Source organism: Mytilus edulis, chromosome 11 (assembly GCF_963676685.1).
Source record: "Mytilus edulis chromosome 11, xbMytEdul2.2, whole genome shotgun sequence".
Classification (NCBI taxonomy): Eukaryota; Metazoa; Mollusca; class Bivalvia; order Mytilida; family Mytilidae; genus Mytilus; species Mytilus edulis.
In genome coordinates, this window is record NC_092354.1 from 30052870 (window position 1) to 30074679 (window position 21810).

General features: G+C 33.4%; 2 protein-coding genes across 2 annotated transcripts; one reads left to right on the plus strand and one right to left on the minus strand.

The window, feature by feature from the left end:
- The first annotated feature begins 7321 nt into the window (after positions 1-7321).
- Positions 7322-12671, plus strand: LOC139494164 (uncharacterized). The gene is made up of 4 exons (XM_071282339.1): positions 7322-8370; positions 8988-11144; positions 11749-11880; positions 12392-12671. The coding sequence occupies exons 1-4, from the start codon at positions 8303-8305 to the stop codon at positions 12567-12569; spliced, it is 2535 nt and encodes an 844-aa protein (XP_071138440.1). The 5' UTR covers positions 7322-8302; the 3' UTR covers positions 12570-12671.
- A 450-nt stretch (positions 12672-13121) lies between these two features.
- On the minus strand, positions 13122-14072 carry LOC139494165 (zinc finger protein 80-like). Its single transcript, XM_071282340.1, has one exon. It carries the CDS (start codon positions 14070-14072, stop codon positions 13122-13124), a length of 951 nt encoding a protein of 316 aa, XP_071138441.1.
- Between the last annotated feature and the right edge of the window lie 7738 nt (positions 14073-21810).

The window sequence follows — 21810 nt, forward strand, 5'->3', positions numbered from 1 at the left end:
ATTGTAAATCGCTATGGCACAATCTAGGGGGAGACTGACGGTAGGAGGCCGGAACAAGCAACGAAAAAGAAAATCAAACTAGAAAATCAAGAAACTGGCTATTAATTTAATAAAGAAAACATTAAGATAATACAATATAATGACACTAGTCTAGTGTGAACTGTTGTTATTTAAGATTTCATTATTATAAAGACGACAATCCGAACTCCAAACAGAGAACACTAAAAAGAGAAAGGCTTAGCTAATGGGAATTTTAGATGCCCGCCTTAAAAAAAAATATAATTAACACACGCAAATATTATAAACTGTGTCTGTGTTACAATGGAGTTGCATTTCATCTTCATACTGGAAATTATTGTCATCAGATTAAAAAGGGTTATTGCAAGTTGTCGGTTTTTAGACATGATCATGTTGACGCGTTTTCTTATTGGTCGCTTGCTTGAGTCTGGTCAATAGTCGCTATAAGTTAAATTATAGATTAATTCCCCGAATTAACGTTTATATATGTTGTATTTCTTCCTAACAATTAAGGATTAATCTTTAAATGGGACATCAGTATACCAAAATTCTTCTAGAAAATCCATTCTATATTATCCTTTATTTGTAAAACAAAAAATTTGAATTAGCTCTCGCCGCGATATAGCCTTGTTGTGCTAATGCGGCGAAAAGCAACCAACAATCAATCAATGTTTTAAATGATTTTAATCGAACAAAATTTTCACAAATCTCAACTCGCCCTTTGTAATCGGAGTCCTGTGTATCAGTATCCTGTCTTTTCTGCTCTAAACATAGTAAACATTTCATGTAACTGTCTAAAGAAACATAATATGCTATTTTTGTCATGCATATAGAATCTTTAAGTATTTACATTGGCACCGACTTAACATCTGATTTAAAATTTAATTATGGAATATTATAGTTAATGAAGAGTCTATGCAATGATTTGAAAAAAAGTTCAGTTTCCTCTTACTGAACCTCTCCCTCTTACACTATATTTTACAACCTCTACAAATCAAATAAAAAAAATAAGGAAATTAAGTAATCGCTAAAACTTTGCCATTTTCACATTTTGTTTTTAAAATTTATGAATTATACTAGACTCTGGCAAAATAAATATAACAGTTTGCTGTCTATCGTCTCAAATATTGTGTCAGGATTTTGTGAGAAGGCGAAAAAAAATAACTAAAAAATTGACCTCCAGGAAAACCTGATGCAAAACTTTGAGCTCAAAGCATTCCTAGCAACTGACTAAGCAAACAGTTCTTTTCTAGTTCTAAATATAAAGAAAAAACAGTTCTTTTAGTTATCAAATTTAATATAAAGACATATTAATGTGTGTGCCCTTAAATTACGAATGTATCTAAATTTTACTTGTCACTTGACAATTAGTGTGCTTTCTTCTTTTGTCTTTTAGGGATTTCTAGATTAGGCATATCATCATCTGGTGAGTCCAAATCATACACATTTGAGGGGATATCTCTTGACCCACAAAGTTATTCTGTATTGTTTTCAGTGTTTGAAGTTTCACTGTCATTTAGCAAATCAAACTCATTTGAGCATTTAAAAACGTTTAATATCTCCTGCTCAGTCATTTTAATTATCTTCAAAATTAAGTGTTATTAAGAAAGGTCCAATATATTTTTCAGCAACTTACATTTCCAAAGTACTAGTATGTGCACATCGACCGGTTGTGGAATACTGACTGGTCCCTTTCATGTTACACCCCATAGGGATATAACCACACGTGCACAAGAAACAGGAAATCACACACTACTTAAATTCTTTCTTAAAAAACATTTCCAGTAACCCTGTTTCATTCAAACACTGTCGGAATTTCTTTCTTTCAAGAACTATATTGTTTTGTTTTTTCTGGTACCTTCTTTGTATGGTGTCTAAACTTCTTACCACAACCATAACACACCATTATTCTAGTGTTCATAAGAAAAATATAATTCTCCTATGCATTTTCATCTATCACAATTCCATCTACGGTAATCGCTGTTGCTGTTGCATTAGCTTTTTTGTGCTTCTTCCGGATAGACATTTTTTCCAGCAGTGGAAGGTAGTGAGAAGAATATCCCTCCTGGAAATTGCAACCAATCACCATTCATTGCTTAGTAAAATTACATGTATACCAGATGCATTAACAATTTTACTTTCTATTGATTGATTGTTGGTTGCTTTACGCCGCATAAGAACAAAAAGGCTATATCGCGGCGAGCTGTTTTTTTTACTTTTTTAATTTATCAGAAAATAAAAAAAAAAACATACATTTTTTGTTTTGCAAATCTCAGCACTTTATTATCAAAATATTCCTCTCACTATAGAATCTCTGACGTATCGGTTTTTACATTTATTTTCCCTGTATTCTGGTGGTAACTTTAAAATGGAATTGACATAACTTATTAATCCTTAAACCTTTCGGTTAAGATATTTAATATCTATTTTGGCAGAAATTAAAAACACATTATCAAAACACTAGTGTCTTGCTTATAATATTCGTTGCATTCAATTATAATGTATTAGTTATGACCACTTATCGTTTACACAGTATCAATAAGTATCTTTGATGGTTTTATTTATCACCTTTAAAGAGATATTTGTAAACCTTTATTTGTCATCATTATTGCATTGGGTTCATTGATAAACTAGCCTTCTGTGTTCTGCTCTATCAGCTATCTATGAATTAAGCGTTACTCAAGAACTGATAAGATATTACCTTTATTGACACACTTTACAGCTGTTTGTCAATCAAAGCGCTGTAAGCGCTGAAGGCAGTTAACCAAAAACCAAGACAACCGTAATTATGAAAGCTGTGGCAAAGTTGACTCAACATTAAACATTCATATATAGTACATTTATGTTTATCTAATGATTTATTTATTAAGGCAAATAATTTATATGTTATCAAGGTTTCAAAAGCAGTGCATATAGCAATGTATATTTTTTATGGTGAGTCTGCAGTGGTACAAGTTCCCAATGAGTGCAGTTGTTCTACTTGGTAGTTAACCTTGGTTTTATTTGAATGCTAGAAGTTCAAGTTGACTTAGTATGAACATGTAATAGTATGAATGGACTAGTTTCCCTGGAAAGAAAACTGAATTTGTGTTCTATAGTACAAAAAACTTGTGTCTAATCCATTTGTCTCTTTTTGGAACAATAAAATATGTTTAAACTAAAGTTATGAGACACGAATCAGAAAAATGTTCACTACAACAGGGATCAAATGTGAGGTCTTACCGACTTGCCCATAGTAAATGTGAATGATTTCTTATTTTGTCCCATACATATGAATATATATAATTTAGGGGTGGTGATCTCAACGGTTTTCAAGTTCTTAAACAGGTAGGGGTAGGCAGAGGATTTGGGAAAAAAATTGGTTGCTTATATAGGGAATCACTGAAGGGTATCTGGGAGCGGGCCCATCTTAGGTCAGTCAGTGGGCCCCCACTTATGAAAATTTCTGGATCCCCCACTGGGGGTAGGGTGACCCTAGGGACTTCCCCTACATTTCATTGTATTTGTTATATTGTCCCATACATAAATATATATGGTTTAGGGGTGGGGATCTCATTGGTTTCCAAGTTCTCAAACAGGAGAAGTAGGGTGACCCAGGGACTCCCCCTATATTTCATTTGATTTGTTATATTGTCCCATACATGAGTGTATATGGTTTAGGGGTGATGATCTTGATCTTAGGTCAATCAGTGGGCCCTCACTTATGAAAATTTCTGGATCCCCCAATGGGGGTAGGGTGACCCTAGGGACTTCCCCTACATTTCATTTAATTAGTTATATTGGCCCATATATGAATATATATATTGTTTTGGTGTGGGGATCTCGACCGTTTCCAAGTTCTCAAACAGGAGGGTTGGGGTGACCACAGGGACTTCCCCTATATTTCATTTGATTTGTTATATTGTCCCATACATGAGTATATATGGTTTAGGGGTGAGGATCTTGACCATTTCTAAGTTCTCAAACAGGAGGGTGTACAGTGACCCAAGGGACTCCCCCATCTTTCATTTGAATTGTTATATTGTCCCATACATGAATATATATGGTTAAGGGGTAGGATGTTATATTGTCTCATACATGAATATATATGGTTTAGGGTGGGGATCTCGACCATTTTTAAATTCTAAAACAGGAGGGTTGGGTGACCCCCAGCGACTCTTCCTATATCTCATTGATTTTTCATATTGTCACAAACATGAATATATATATGGTTAAGGGGTGTGGATCTCGACCGTTTCCAAGTCCTCAAACAGGAGGGGGTTGGGTAACTCCAGGGGCTCCCCCTATATTTCATTTTATTTGTTAAATTGTCCTTTACTTGAATATATGCAGGGGCGGATTCAGTCAGAGGAGGACGGGCGTGCACCGCCCTTAAATTTGCAAAGCATGGGTTGTTCTCAGCTTAATAAAGAATATTCCGATAATTTTACCTCAAATTTTTTTAGCCTCGCTCTGCTCGGAGAAAATTTATGTTTGCGCCCCTCCTAACCTAAAATCCTGGATCTGTTCCTTATATGGTTTAGGAGTGGGGAGCTCGACCGTTTCCAAGTTATTAAACAGGAAGGGGTAGAGTGGCCCAAAGGATGCCACCTATATATCTTATGATTTACTTACATTCAGATATATATAATATAGTTGCATTATTTGTGAAAATAAAGAAAGAAACTTTCAGCTACTTTAATTGACCCTTCAAAATTGAGAAAAAAAAATAATCCTTCGAAATTGCAGTAATATGTTTACACTTTTTAAAAAAAGCATCTCACATGCATTATCATCATTTATGACTGATTTAGACTGTGAACATGAATATGTATATTCTTAGATATACTATTCCCAGGACAGCTGTCACGTTGTATTGGATTTAAATTAAAATTTGTCAAAAAGAATTTTGAGTTTCTGTATAAAATATTTTTCTGCTTTTTCTTTCTTTTACATATATCTTTTGATTTACAATTCTAGTGTTTATATTCATTTACCATGCATAGATGTATTTTTTCACCTGTTTGGATTTATTTTGTAATTGATCGCCAAACACGGAATTACCCTTATCCGCTTCCGGAATCGGATCCGATATTGTAAAATTTTGTCTTCACGGTCGCCATTGTTATGTGTTTACAATGTTGTTTTCGTCAATCAGATACGATTTTACTCGAATTTATACAATATTTGTCGGCGATTTTCTGTATAAATCTAGCGGTTGAACAAAATGAACATCGCTGTTATGAATAATAATGACAAAAATAAGTTTTAGCTCGTTCAATTGGAGACTTTGGTGAACATGGTGAAAAGGTTTGCAAAGTTAATTCTTATTTTCTTTCAAGTGGAAGGTGACTACGTCGGACGTAGCTAGAAACTAACTATCCTAGTCGAAATTCCGCTTGCAAAAGTTGAAGGTCGCGGACCTCGGACCACCGCTAATTTGCACACCTGCCTCCAAATTGAAAAGATACGAAAATTTCTTTTTCTAATTTGAAATTGCCACCAACAGCATGAACAGTTGAACTTAATATTATATAATAGCCTGGCTACCGACGTATTGATGACAAACAATATTCCTACGACTTTTGCTATTTCACGGTGTAGTACGTTGACGGTTGCTATTCGAAAAAAAAACGCGTCCGCTGTTGCTATCCGAAACTTTTACGGTTGCTATTCGAAATAAAATGGCAATTTAGGATGGAGCAGCCCAAAGAAACGTCAACAGGCGCAGGTAATTTGTGTATATATATAATAAAACTGGTCTTACGGAATACTATAGATATTATCAACGAATACTGTCTACCCCTAACAAGGAAAATAGGTCTCGTCTTTGAAAGCGAGATGAATAAATTAGATCACACATGCCTAATACCCGTTATCGTTTGCACTGATTTATTCATTTTTAACGAAAAACTAATTGTTTTGAATGAAATAAAGATTTCAAAAGGGGCATTTATTGGTTTGCTAAGAGCTTTCAAAAGTATTAAGCGAAAGAGTGTTTTTTTATTTGTCACGGGACAATAATACGGGACTCTTCATGATTTGCTAGGGTTACGGTTACTATACAAACACATTATATATGGCACCGGTTATAAACTGAAAAAAAGGCACCGGTTACTAGTAGTTTTTATATTGTTATTTTCAGCAAAAAAGAGAAAGTCAAAGGCATGTCTGTGGCTCAATCGTCCAAAAAAGAAATCAAAAATTGAAAATGCTATTGTTACACCTTTACAAAGCAAAGATGCCAATGAAAGACCTAAAAGTATCGAACTGAGAAAAGCCCCATTAAAAACGAGAGGAAATAGGCGGAAAATTAGGAGGAAGCTCTATAATGCTCACGCGGACGACAAAATAAATAAGGAAATTACAGAAATATTACCTACAGTCATAAGCAAGCTGAGAGCGGCAAATGTTTTAGGGGATTTCTGCAACTTCTTAAAAGTTATTCACAATGGTAAATTTCCTTTAACAAATATAGCGTTCCTCCTTTTTCTTGATGTTGTTAGATGGTATTCTCTAGATAATACATCCAGCATGGAATATTCAGAAGACTGTTTAAAATTCTGGAAGGTAATGTACAGACTTTTCCATGGAAAGGCTCTGAGGTTTATGACAGGAATGAAGTCTGAATATGGCGGCAATAATAGACGAGGGGAATATAGTCCAGAAAACAGTTCCATTAACTTTGCTGTTCCATCTCATAAGCGCGTTGCTACTTACGAGTCTGTAGGAGTCAGCTTACCGAGTGAAATGAAACCGGGTATTATAAATGAGGCTCTTGAGTTAAAATCTGAAACAAAATCGTATGTATTGAGCTTTGATGGCAAAAAACTAGCTCCTGGACTTACTAATGAATGGGGGGATCAGGATCTGTTTGGTCATGAAGAGAAGGAAACACTATCCAAACTAAGAGAGCGCCTTCAAAATGATCTAAATATTATAGAGCTAGCAAAAGTAGAATGCCAGCGTGTTCCCGGCAAAACAGAAGATAAGATAGAGCAGTTAGAAAGAGCTGTTAAGGTTGTTTCTGTGCGAATAAAGGATTTGAGAATGTTATTTTTGAAACAGCAAATGGCGTTAAATAAGTTCATGAAAGAAGGTGGAAAAGATTGGAAGAAATCTAAATATGTTTATGCAATAAGCAGTGTACAGGCCCAAATGTTTCTAATAAGAAACGTTGTAAAGAAACTATTAGATTCCAATAGTTCTCTCCTTCTCCTAGGATCATTGATAAATGGCACATCGCAGCTTTTCAGTGAGAATCAATCCATTGATATATTTTCACAACGAAACATGTTTTCACTGAAGAAAGTTGAAGATATACCAGAAGGTCTTCTGAATGAATTGAGATTCATAAAACAAAGGTCCCCACAATGGTTCGATGCTCGAAAACAGCTTAAACTAACAGGAAGTACCATATTTGGAGGCTTAGGTCTTGATTCATTAAAACTACAGCGAAGACATTTTGATAAAGTTGTCAAAAACATTGAAATAGCCGAAGTAATTTCAGAAGACACTGCCAAACGAATGGAACACGGCACAGTATCAGAAATACATGCAATAGCAACATTGACTACGAAAGTATTGCCTCTCTACTATCCAAATCTAGCATACATTGAAGAAGGTGCACATGTTATTAATTCTAATGGAACTCCCCTCATTCTAGTCTCACCAGATGGGAGCTTGGGAAAAATGAACATGGATGGAATAGATATTCCAACACCTGTTGTAGCATGTGAATTCAAATGCCCATCACCGTCAGATTTTAGGACACCCGTGCACTACGACATGCCCATAAGGTAAAATGTTATTAAATTAAGTTTACACTTGCTTGAGTTTTTTTTTTCGAAACGATCACCTTGATGTTTTTTTTATCAGTTTGAGCTATTGGGGTCTTTTTCTTCAATGAAAGTCCTGTACGATTTTTTACAAATCATTGCAGATTATTTATTTGGAAGGATTAATTTTCGATCTTTATTTAAAATGGATGGAAAACATTGCAGACAGAGTCATTTATGCAAGCTGGTTTGTCAAATTTTCTGAAAACTTATTCTTGGTAATGCAAAAGGCGAATGTTTTTGAAACTTTACAAAAATTATATGTTTCACGGTCCTCAACAATGCTTGTTTAACCAATAGTTGCTGTTTTACTTAGACAAATATGACATCTATGGAATGCTTTAAACAGTTTTTGTCAGTTTTTAATATCATGACAATTACAGTGGCTCAGTGATTTAAGCCCTTGTAAGTCTTTATCTATATATTAGTATTTTTGATTTAGATACATACCTCAGGTTCTGAGTGAAATGGCCAGCATGAATGTTGAGGAACTAATATACCTTTGTTGGACAGATGAGAGCTCTACTGTGTTTAGGTGAGTGATTAAAAGCAGATTTTGGATAAAAATTGTCTTAGTGAACGGTCAACGCGATTGACACTTTATACACTTAACTGTTATCCATATTTTTTTAATTCAAATAAACCTAAGGAATAAAAAATAAACACAAGAAAAAAAGGCGATTCATTTAACAGAAAAACCATAGAAAACAAACGGACAACACGTATTCTATAAAAACAGAGTGAACTAATGTTTTCGGAATGGTTTTTAGTTCCTGCTCAGTATACGACCACCGTTGCAAAGTCGTGAAATGTTCGAATTGTTTACCTTGTTCAAAATGTCATCATTTTAGAATTGTATATGATATTTTATTCAAAATTCATTATTTATATCCAACTACGATACTTTAGGGCACTATATTTTCTGGTCTATACGTCCGTATCTCCTGTCGGTCGGTTGTCGGTCCATCCATTCAATTGTTCGTCCTTTCGGATTAGTACAAATACAAGCTTCCTTATATTAAAATTGAATTCCAAATTAGGGTTTTGACAATAAAAAGGTTTATTGAACATTGAACATGGAAAATAATAACGGCGGGGAATTATTGGACTGTGATATAATATTTCTTATTTTCATCTGTTTTGACACTTCAGAGTGCATTTTGATACTGATACATGGAAATTGATCACAGAAGAAGCACAAAATGTATATTTGAAAGAAACCCCGAAATGCCCAACAAGATTATCTGCCGAATCAAAAGTCATCAAAGAGCGTTTGCACATATTCAGAGAGAATAATTGTGAATTCATTTGCGAAGTTGCATCATGTAAAGGTGAACGAATTGGTTGCTCGTATCTTGTTGATGGATCGCCTTATGTTTATCCAATCTGCAATACAGAGGAAAGAAACAATTTAACCGTCGACGAAATGGATTCAATATTCAGTAGCATTAATACATGTATCAATGAAGTTTATCAAATATGTAGGAAAAAGGCCACAGAAGTTATAGTTTGGATCTTAGCAGACACAGACCGAATATTCAACCCAGATGTTCCCTACGCCATACCAATTGCGTATGCAATGAAGGGCTATAGTCTAGGAACAAAACCAATGAGAGAAATGCATGAAGACGTACTCCGAATGTGTCATGAGAAAAAAATTAATGTAGTTGCAAGCTGTTTTGATGGTCAATGGGCTAAATTATCTACACGAGACAAAAATGATAAACCTCTGACAATAATGCAATTGCAACGCGATGTTTATTCAGAAGCATCAAAACTTACACGAGATGCGATAGTGAAGAAATTACTTTCTGAGTCTATTTTACCAGCTGAACAAATTTTTTCTATTACCGAGAAAACAGAAGAAGGACTAAAAGTTTCATCACCAATGCTCAAAAGAATTACGTTGTCGTTAAGGCACAAACTGAAACAAAAAAAGAGAAGTTCAGTTGTTCAGAATTTAGATAGTGACACTGTTTCATGTCTCCCAGACGAAGCTTTAGAAACATTGATTGTTGAAGATAACCACACTATGTTTCCGGACAGGATTGATGTTGAGGAAGAAACCACAAGCGAAAACACAGTTGGAGATAATGATGATGAAGACAATGATATGAATGAAGTAGCCGATCAGACGAAAAATGATAAACCAGTACCACCCGAGACAGTTGCAGCCATCTTCCATTCATTAACGATCCATACTAAAGTATCCGTGAGTAGAAAATGGAGCAAAAGGACAGTCAGCGACCTGATAAAAATACTAGATGACACATCTCTAGTAAGGAAAATGCAACATGACGAATTGAATGTTGTTATCCAGTTGACAAAAACCCAACAATTAAAGTTAGGCATCAAAATAAAACAAACCTGCTGTCGGGATGAAAAGGCCATATTTATCAGAAGAGTGTTTGGGTCAAAGCAGGACGAAATATTTGAAAAAAAGGTCAAGGAACTCATGCCTCTAAAATTGATTGCCTCAAAAGTTGTGCGTACCTGTTTGTCAAAGATACCAAAAGAGCGTTTAAACAACACTGTAGCAGCGATGATGATTGATAAGAGATACTGTGAATGGAAGGAAGCATCTGCATTTAAACTGGATACAGAAATATATAATATTGGCAAAACAATTTGGTTTTCGTTTCCAGAATTTGATGAAGAGAAACAAAAAACGGAGCCAAAATGTCTAGATGCACACCATTTGCTTGTTAACCTTCGCTGTAAAGTTTGTAAAGATGGTGTATGGGGCATACGCAAAGATGCATGGCATGCTGTTGCTGATAGTGATAATAACATTATCAGCAAAGGTATTGTTGTTGACCTTCTCGATAAGCAAAACAATGCATTTGCCAAACGTACATTTAGTAATGAAGTAGAGGAACAAATGAGAAAACTTGATTTCGTTTCAGAAGCAAATTTCTGTTATATGATACGCCGTTGGTATGAAGCTGAAGATTCTGCCGGGTTTTCTGCTGAAGATCGTATTCAACGGAAGCTTCAACTCAAGGCATTTTTGTTGAAAGACGTTGATTTTGGAATTTTTCCACCACCAGGAATGTATGTAAAAGGATTCCCAAAAATCATGTACGAAGGATTTTTGCAGCGCATAGATACATCAATTCAGTTGTACGATATAGTCAAATCTGGATCGTATAACCAAAGAGCATTATCATCACTTGTGAATGAGACGTTTTTCGGAGAACTTAGTGAGTTAGAACCAACGAAATTAGGATGCCCAAAGGCCATTAGTATTCCACGACTTATGGCAAATGTTACAGAGATGCAGCATTTTCGATGTGATCCATCTGAAAGGTATACAATGTGACTTGTTTTCTATATTTGTTTACATAAATAACTATACCGTAATACCTTCGTCCTGTCTTTATATATCAGATATCCTTATTTAAACAGACACCTTGTTAATGTGGAAAACTAAATGTCAGATTAAACACAAGCTAGAAAAACACTATTTGTCATTAATGTTCTTCAATTTTCTACTTTATTTGGCCTTTCAATTATTTTGATTCGAGCGTCACTGATGAGTCTTTTATAGAAGAAACGCGCATCTGACGTAATATAAATTATAAGCCTGGTACCTTATTTGCTCATTGTTGAAGACGTGTCAGCGAATTGCAAGATGAAAACAGGAATTTCGAGGTGTTCAATAGATATAATATGTACATATATGGCTGCCTTGAAATCATGATGTACATCTGTAAAAAATAACTATCAGATGCTAAATTTTTAAATACTACATACAGTACATAGATGAAACACCTAACATTTCAAAATCTTTAATATCCATATATACATGTTCTGAACAATCGATTTTTATATGTCCATCTCTTGTTTAGTTAACTTATAAAAGTAGCTTTTATATATTTTGAAATTTATTTTATTTTCCCGCACTTTTCAGGGCATTTAATATAAACACATCAAGAAGGCCGGTGTATCCACAACACAGTCTTCTTCCAGTGACCGATAAAACAGAAATATGCGTAGCTACATATACAGAATGTAATCACCAGATTCCTCAAATATATCCAAGGTATGTTTAAAAAGTACGAAGAATAACACCACTTTTATACATTCTTAACCCTAATGAATATTTAGAAGTGACTGTGTCTGTCACTCCGCATGTCAGTGCAGATCCATGACCTATTGCAAAAAGAACAACCTCATCTCGATTTTAACACTCAGCGGTTGTGGTCCTTCGTATGCCTGTGAACATTTCCCAAAAATCTCGGAAACCTGGCATTTATGGATTGAAATAGTATTCGTGTATCATGTTTAAATACGGGCGTGTGTAACACAATAATATAACCAACCGGTATCAATTTTGATTAATATGTTAAATAAAATAGCCCAATTACTAGTGTCACAAAGCTCTATCGACTTTGTTGTCGTCGAATCAAACATGACTACTTTAAAGTTGCTTTAAAATGGTTCTTATAAAGTTTGGGTTCATATTCCAAAATATGAAATAGTTGATGATGAGACACATTCAACATGTGTTCAATGTTCTAAATTACTTGGTAATATTTACATATATTTTGCAGAAACCACACATTTGATTCGCCCTCCCGGCTTAACAAAAAACAGAGAAAGTCAAAGCGGTCTGATGTTTCGAAACCAAATGCTGTTTCAAGAGGTTGTCTTCCAATACGACAGCATCACAAGTGTGATGAATCAAAGGTGTTACCAACAACTCGGCTTGGAATTGAACTGCAGGACTGAAGATTCATCTTTGAACATTACCTAGTACGTTTTGGACTCAATATCAAGAGAGAAGACAAGGGACGGATGCGGGAAAGAACATCACTGTATGAGAATGTGAAAATGCGGGGGAAGGGGGGGGGGGGGGGGGGGGGGTATTTTTTTCATTTGAGATTGAACTAAACTAAAATATAAACTAGTATACATAGTCCTAAGTTACTAAATAAATACATTGATAACAATATTGACAAATTTTATTTACCCAAAACTTCATACTATTAAGCCATCAATTTTGAATTTGATGACAATAACCTGCAGTCTAATTAAAAGCATTGAAACACATATCTGCACCAATCCGTCTATGAATCGAATGGTTGATACATAATTTTTGGCGAATATGAATTGTCCTTGTAAGATGAAATAAAACAAAACAATAAACACATAAAAAAACAAAGCACATATTCTCTTGTACCTAAACAAAAAACATAGTAAATCGTAATACTGAATCTCTTTTGATTAATGTTATTATAAGAAAATACTTCAAATTCAACACAAATGTGTTAGACATTACAATTAGGCGTGCCCTGTAACTTTTTTGTGTTTGTATAAAGATGGCCGGTATTTGTATGTCTTGCCACAACCGGCACATTGGTACCTTTCAGGGTTTGCGTGAGCAGCTGTATGGTCAGCTAAATATCGTTTTGATTTGAATTTCTTGCCACATTCGTCGCAAGACAATTTATCAACTCTTTTAGCCGAACACACATGCCGTGCTAGACTAGATTTATATCTGTATGTATTGCCACACGCAGGACACCCAAAGGGTTTTGTTTTTTCGTGTGAGGCCTTATGCCCTTCAAAATTGTTCTTGTAGGTAAACCCTTTGCCGCACTGGTCACAAAAATATTTAAAGTTTCCTTGGTGTTCTTTTTTGTGAGAGTTCAGGCCTCCTCTAGTCTTGTAAGTCTTGTTACATTCAGTGCAGACAAATTTTTTCTCACTGCCATGTGACATGACATGGTTTGTAAGATCATACCTAGAGTAAAACGACTTTGAACAAATGTGACACTCGTGACCATTACCGGTGTGACCCACAACATGTCGCCTCAAACTGGTACACCTATCAAATGTTTTATCACAAATATCACATACATATGATTTTGAGGCAGGGTTATTGTTGTTGTTGTCTATTGTTACTTCAACTGTACCAAGCAGGTCTTGGGCCAGTTGGGTCTTGATTGATGGGCTCGGTTGTGGAGTTTCAGGTATGATTTCTTCATCACTTGTGATGGATTCAACCAGAGTGAGCTGAGTTTCAGGTATTATGGTTTCTTCATCGAGAGGAACTGGATCTGAGAAGGAGTCATCAAGTACCTGACCTGAGATAGTCTGAGACTCATTATGATGACTTTCAGGGCTGTGTGTAATTAACTTGAAGCCAAAGTAGGACACGTCTTTACTTAACTCCTGTAAATTATTTATATATGAATATTGAGTACATGCAGAAAATAAAACTATAAGCATTTCACAATATGATAAAAAGGTGAAATTTGAGAATATAAGAAAGAAAAAAAACAATGATTTCGTGTAGAAATTGTGGAAAAATCATTTTATGTTACCTTTATGACTGAATTTTACTGTTTAACCTTTATTTTATAGACCTTTTCTATAAAACGAAAACAAGTTTAACGAATAAAAAAAGTATCAGAAATTGTATCTTCACATATTCCACGTTTGTCACTCGAATATATGTTAGCACTGCAAAATATAGCTTTAATATTTCATGTTCACATTACCGACTTTTGAATCCGGTACAAGTGTTTTCTTTCGACAGGATACCTTCTTGGCTGATATATGACGGTATTATTCTACCCATTCAATTAACAACAACTTAAAGAAGTAAAAATCTAAATTTCACTCGGTGCTCTCGGGACAAGAATTTCATATCAGCAAAGTAAATAAACGTTGTCGAAAAAAAATATTGTCCGGATTCAAAAGTCGGTAATATCAATACAAAATGAACTAAGCTACATTTGATAACTTAACTATAATTAAAAATACTGTTACATTGAACACTAATTGGCGGAATAAAAGATCGATTTGTGACCTGGTTTATTACGAACGTAACAATAATATCTGAGTCTACGCTTACTCAAATATTAGTGTAACGTTCATAATTAATCAAGTCCCAATCCGATCTTGCATTCCGGCAATTATTGTTCAACGTAACTGTAGCCACTTCGAATGAACTATTGGTTATTTTCCGTTGTAATACATAACCGGTTGACTCATTTCACTAGATACCAGGAAACACACGAATGAAATTAAGCAATGTATGTTTTGCAGAAATATTTAAAAAAAATTACACCTATAATAAAATTATGTTAAAAGGAGTACTGGAATATAGATACATAGTAACGCTCAGGCGCCCCATACATACTATTTATAGAAAAGAAAATGCGTTAAGATATTGCATTTGATCTCAGGTTATTTAGCATTTGTTTTACTAAATGCTGGTTGTAATAGTTGTCAAATAGAAATCAGCAACCGGTGCCTTTGTCCAATAGTAACCGTAGTCTAGCATTTTGTCGAAAAACTTGTGTAAACGTAAATTGAATAGGAAAAATGTATATTTCATGTGTTGAAAATGTGTTTTTTGCACTAAACTAAGTATAAATCATGAGTATGTTACCGTTTTTTGACAATAATGGCAATAATTAGACGATAAATTCGTTCACTCCTACGTTCCCAATTGAATATCTAGATTGTTTTATTTATTATTTGGAAAAGTAATTCATATAAAATATCAAACTGAACTGAAATCGTTAGACAAATATGTCTTATATTCCGTGAAGACGATATCATACAAGATCAAAGTTTTTTTAATACATAATATTGATGAAATTCAAACACTTACCATGTTTACTCGTGGGTTTTTTCGGATAGCAACCGTAAAAGTTTCGGATAGCAACAGTGGACGCGTTTTTTTTCCGAATAGCAACCGTCAACGTACTACACCGTGTATTTGGGAAATCTAAACTGCTTGTCTTAAGATATTTTCGGCGATTAAATATTTCATACAATTGTTCTTTGACATCTTGGCCAAAAGCACAAGTCATAATGAACTACACAAGGATTCTTAATAAGCACTACTTCCTATGTGTAACTTCAAAACTTTTGGATAAATCGACGATCATTTAAGGTTTTTCTAGTCATATTTTTTGTAATCCAAAATAAAAAGTATTAAAAAAGTGTTCAATTAGTTATATATAACATAGTAGCAAGCTAGATAATGACAATGGCAAGTATTTCAGCATTTATTGGGTAGAACACAAATCTAGGGTGCTCGCATAATGCAGCTTAACTGCATAAAAACCATCACTTACGAAGTGTATAGGCACTTACGTTTTATCATCTTTAATTGACTTATCGGATGTTACACAATTCAGTTACATCATATATATTCCAATAACAGTTATGTACGTAGTCATTCCAAAAAAGTTCGATAATATTTAATACTTAAAATGAGAGAAATCTTCTTCCTTCCCTCCCACGATTAAAACGACGTCCGCCTTATCCACAATGGGATGGTTAAAGGAAGCCTCTTAACTCTCGTAACTCATCCTGTAGTTTAGACTTTCTTCATTTTAGACAATTCGTTCCCGACTAAAACATTTTGTGAGGCCAATAAAACAATTGGTATGCTTCTTGCCTAATATATGCATACATTCTACATACAGATCATTTCCAATAAGTCAAGTTTCCACCAAAGACGAAATGACGGAAATGCTATCCTTCTTACATTGCTACTACATTTCAGATCTCCAAATTACCATTCCATTATATGAACTGGATATTCAAAAATATGCATTGTCACCAAATTACTTATGGAGCACGTATCATCATATTGTTTTACATTTGTCCGTTCGACCGTTAATCCCGCACATAGTATATATATAGAGTTAATTCGGCTAATTATTTAGAACTACAGTAGTTTTGCTTCAACTTTAAAACTATGTACCTGGTGTTACTACTCATATTATAGGTGCGCATATCGTCTGGAGTTTCTTTTTTGTTTCATGACAGGCTGCTGGATTAGGCATTTTGATAAAAATACAAAGGCACACAGAGTACAGACTCCGGCTTACATCTGATACAGGTTGAATTTCAAGCTGGAACTTTTAAATTTCGCAGTTGTTTTACTTAATTAAAGAATGCATATATGATCTCAAGATTTGTTATGTAAATAATTTTTTCACAAATGACAGAATGTTGAAATTTGAATCAACCCGAATAATTCAGTCCCTCCCCGTAATCGATCTCTCCTACTTACTTAATGTAGTAAGCGGAATATAACGACTGAATTATTCGGTTTAACAGTTTGCAAGGTTTGTCCGACTTGCTGAGCAAACAAGTAACATATTTACACAACGCAGAGTACACTATACTACATGTATTGTATGTACCAAGTCAAGAATATGACAGCTGTTTATCATTCTTTTGATGTTTTTCAGCTTTTGATTTCGTCATTTGATAAGGGATTTTTTCGTTTTGATTTTTTCTTGGAGTTTTGTTATTTTATTTTTTGTGGAATGTGTATTTTATCATGATCATTATTTTTCCTCATAACTTTCACAAAATCTTTTTTGACTGGTGCATCAAATGTGTCTTTTATAAACAACTGTTTTCAAAATTGTATTGTATCGTCCCGAACATGCATGAACTATTTTCCACTGAACGTTAAACAACCATCAAACCGAGCAATTAAAAAACTGTTAATGCAGTGATGATACCACCATTGTCTAATCTGATGGAGTTAAAAATCAGTAATTCGGATGAATCTCACGTGAAATGTTTTATTTAATTTTCACGTAAACTTAACAAAAATCTGAAGGTATTTTTTATGGTTTTAATCAAATTTTAGAACAAAGATGTTATTTAAATAATTTTATTTCAAATATTTACGTGAATTAAACGTGTACAAAATTCCGGTGATTTATGCATGAACTATTATCATAAGATTCACATAGAACCTGTTCACGCAAGTTTCAAGTCATGATATGCTCGTTTGATGTGAAAATCGGACGATATTGATATTAATTCATATGAGTGAAATTCCATGTGCAGGACGAAATAAAATTATATCTGATTCAGTAGAATTTTATATTGCATTACTAGGAACTTTACGACAGTCGACAGGGGAAATGAAAATTAAAATATACTCATTCAGATCCCGTCACATATTTTTTTCTCCATTTCTCTGAGAAGGAATAACGTTATATTCCGTACACCATAACGTCACACGTTTTTGGTCAAATTCTAGGCCTATCGATCAACTTTGAAGCCATTTATTTCAAAACAAGGATGGTGACATATGAGTTTCTATACGTGTATGGATTCACTATGCAATCCTGGATATTATGTTAGTTTTTTGTTTATCTCCGTATATAAGAATATAGCCATCCATTCGAAAATCTAAAAAGGTTAGCCGAAAAAAAGGCATTTCCCCTATATACCTAAGTAAATTTGTCGCCAAAATTGACGTTTTCCTATGAAAATTACAAAAAAAACAAAAATGGTGACCCCCATTTTTTATTACATATTCCGATGTAACTCGATTCAAAGTACACGTATGCCAAAAATTTTGGAAATCGGGAGATAAGCCATTCGGTATCGTGTTACCTTAAGAGTGTAAAGCACGTTATAACTTTCTCACATAGCATCTGTTTAGCTTGATACAAACATTTAGTTATAACAAAAAATCATTTTTACTTAGTCTATATTCTTAGTTTTTGTGCAATTTCCACCTGTGAAGTATTCCGGTGTATTTCCGGAGTATCATCGCAAACAAACATTTTGTTGACTTGAGAGATTTTATAACGAAGAAACATTAGCCGTATATAAAAGTGTGACGTTCATTGTCTTAATTACGAACCATCCTAGCTGTTTGTTTGCTGCCAGTTTCTATATTTAGTGTCATCCTAGTTTTTCATTTGCTGACCAGTTTTTCTAATCTACCATGCCAAGAGGGAATTAAAAGAAAGGGACCCCAGCTAGAGGGCAGGGGGTCAAACGACGAAGAATGGCCGACCCCAAGGCGAAGGAACAACCTATAGCTAGTGTAGTTAATCCAAGATCATCTGGTGAGTCGGTTATAGATTTTAGTAGTGACCCAGGGCCCTCCCAAACGTCAACTGGGACAGAATCTAACATATTTAACGAAAACACTCAGTTTTCACAAAGCCTTCCCTGTCTTGAGGAAAGTTTGTTTGACCAAATCGGGTGTTATGTAACCATGAAACTAAAAGATAAGATTTGGAAACATGAATTTATCGACCTAAATTTGTTGATTAAATCTCCTAGAGAACTGGCAAATTTTCCTGACCATAAAGGTGATTTAGTTGTAAAAGGGGGTCACATGCGGATTGAATCTTTACCATGTCGCGCTATACCAAATATACACACATGGACAAGCGCTTTCATGATTTATATGAGTATATTGCTAGAGAAACGGAGTTCTTTGGCTCAAGAATTGCTAAAGTACATGATAGATATTCGTTTTGCAGCAAATAAATCACACGGTTGGGGAACATACGATGAAAAATTCAGACTCCGCAAAGCACAAAGACCTCAGTCATCTTGGGCTGTCATAAACCAATATTTTTTTCTTCATTTGCTCAAAAATTTATACCTTTTTTGATCATTTTAGAAATCGACCATATTCTATAGGTAATTATATTAACAATAAAAACAGACCTGTCTTCGTTTTAATAATATTTTTTCTACATTTGCCTATACATTTGATACCTTTTTTGATAATTTTAGAAATCGACCATCTTCTATATATAATTATATTGACAGTAAAAACAGACTTGTCATTGGTTTAATAAGATTTTTTCTACATTTGCCTATAAATTTTATATTTTTTTTTAATAGTTTTAGAAATCGACCATTCTGTACAGAGAATAATATTGACAGTCAAAACAGACCTGTCATTGGTTTAATAATTTTTTTTCTACATTTGCCTATAAATTTGATATTTTTTTTGATAATTTTAGAAATCGACCATATTCTATAGCGAATTATATTGACAGTAAAAACAGACCTGTCATTGGTTTAATAATATTTTTTCTACATTTGCCTATAAATTTTATATCTTTTTTAATAGTTTTAGAAATCGACCATATTCTATGCGTAATTATATTGACAGTAAAAACAGACCTGTCATTGGTTTAATAATATTTTTTCTACATTTCCCTAAAATTTGATAATATTAGAAATCGACCATATTCTATAGATAATTATATTGACAGTAAAAACAGACCTGTAATTGGTTTAATAATATTTTTTCTACATTTGCCTACTAATTTGATAACGTTTTTGATTATTTTTGAAATCGACCATATTCTATAGAGAATTATACCGACAGTTAAAACAGACATGTCATTGGTTAGATAATATTTTTTTCTACATTTGCCTATTAATTTGTTAATTTTAAAAATCGACCATATTCAATAGATAATTATTTTGACAGTAAAAACAGACCTGTCATTGGTTAAATAATATTTTTTCTACATTTGCTTAAAATTTGATACCTTTTTTGATAATTTTAGAAATCGACCATAATCTATAGGTAATTTTTTGACAGTAAAAACAGACCTGTCTTTGGTTTAATAATATTTTTTCTACATTTGCCTATAAATTTGATACCTTTTTTGATAATTTTAGAAATCGACCATATTCTATAGGTAATTATATTGACAGTAAAAACAGACCTGTCACTGGTTTAATAATATTTTTTCTACATTTGCCTATAAATTTTATAACTTTTTTGATTATTTTAGAAATCGACCATATTCTACAGAGAATTATACTGACAGTAAAAACAGACCTGTCATTGGATAAATAATATTTTTTCTACATTTGCCTATAATTTTTTTTAACTTTTTTAACAATTTTAGAAATCGACCATGTTCTATAGAGAATTATATTGACAGTAGAAACAGACCTGTCATTGGTTTAATAATATTTTGTCTACATTTGCCTATAAATTTGATAATTTGTTAATTTTAAAAATCGACCATATTCAATAGATAATTATTTTGACAGTAAAAACAGACCTGTCATTGGTTAAATAATATTTTTTCTACATTTGCTTAAAATTCTATACCTTTTTTGATAATATTAGAAATCGACCATATTCTATAGATAATTATATTGACAGTAAAAACAGACCTGTCATTGGTTTAATAATATTTTTTCTACATTTGCCTACTAATTTGATAACTTTTTTGATTATTTTAGAAATCGACCATATTCTATAGAAAATTATACTGACAGTAAAAACAGACCTCTCATTGGTTAGATAATATTTTTTTCTACATTTGCCTATAAATTTGATAATTTGTTAATTTTAAAAATCGACCATATTATATAACTTTATAATTTTATAACTTTTTTTATTATTTTACACGTAGTACACAACGTCTACCTCGACGATCTCTTCGATGACTTCTTCGAAGTTTTCGTCTCGGCGAAAGGTAAACCAATTGTAAAGCAATTTTTCACAAGGTTTTTTTCCGTGGTACTTTGTGCTAGAAATTCACCAACTTAGGAAAAACCGCACTTTTATGTTCCTTATATGGTATAGGACACAGTGATCCTGGTAACAGTTTTTATAGAATTACAAATAAACACACACACACATGATACCGAATAGTTGTATTTCATTACAAAATTTACAGTAGTTTAGATTTTTTTGATTCAATGGAACCTTTGTACTTCACAATACCACTCATTTACAAATAATTTAATTCTGAATGTAGATTGGCTGACACTGTTTGTTTTTTTTATCATCTCATGGACATAATTTGGTCATTTGACTGTGACGTCATCAACAAGTTTTCGTGATTTTGGCCGGTTTAAATGGAATTTAAAATTAAATTATAAGGAATGACTGTTTTATTTATCAGTCTATTCAAAATAACATAAAAATGTGGGGCTCATTTTAAAATATGTGGGTTATTTAGTTTGCCCCATATTTTTTATGTTATTTCCTCAAATGTATACAGAAACAATATTACAGTCATTCCTAAAAAAGATAACATCAGGTACATGTATAAATAATATCTTCAAGTTTTGTTCAGAATCTTTGTAAATTGCCACAGCAATATGCCATGATAGTCCTTCTGCTCAAAGAAGTCTATCGTTTTTTCTCCATGTAGTGCAGGTAGAAATTTCATAGCCTAAAGTCTATAACAAT

Excerpts from the sequence above, each read along its gene's own strand:
- LOC139494164 (XM_071282339.1), top strand. The coding sequence starts at position 8,303 with ATGGCCAGCATGAATGTTGAGGAACTAATATACCTTTGTTGGACAGAT. Across the intron at positions 8,371-8,987 it reads GAGAGCTCTACTGTGTTTAG|AGTGCATTTTGATACTGATA; the intron begins GTGAGTGATTAA and ends TTGACACTTCAG. Across the intron at positions 11,145-11,748 it reads CGATGTGATCCATCTGAAAG|GGCATTTAATATAAACACAT; the intron begins GTATACAATGTG and ends CGCACTTTTCAG.
- LOC139494165 (XM_071282340.1), bottom strand. The coding sequence starts at position 14,072 with ATGCTTATAGTTTTATTTTCTGCATGTACTCAATATTCATATATAAAT.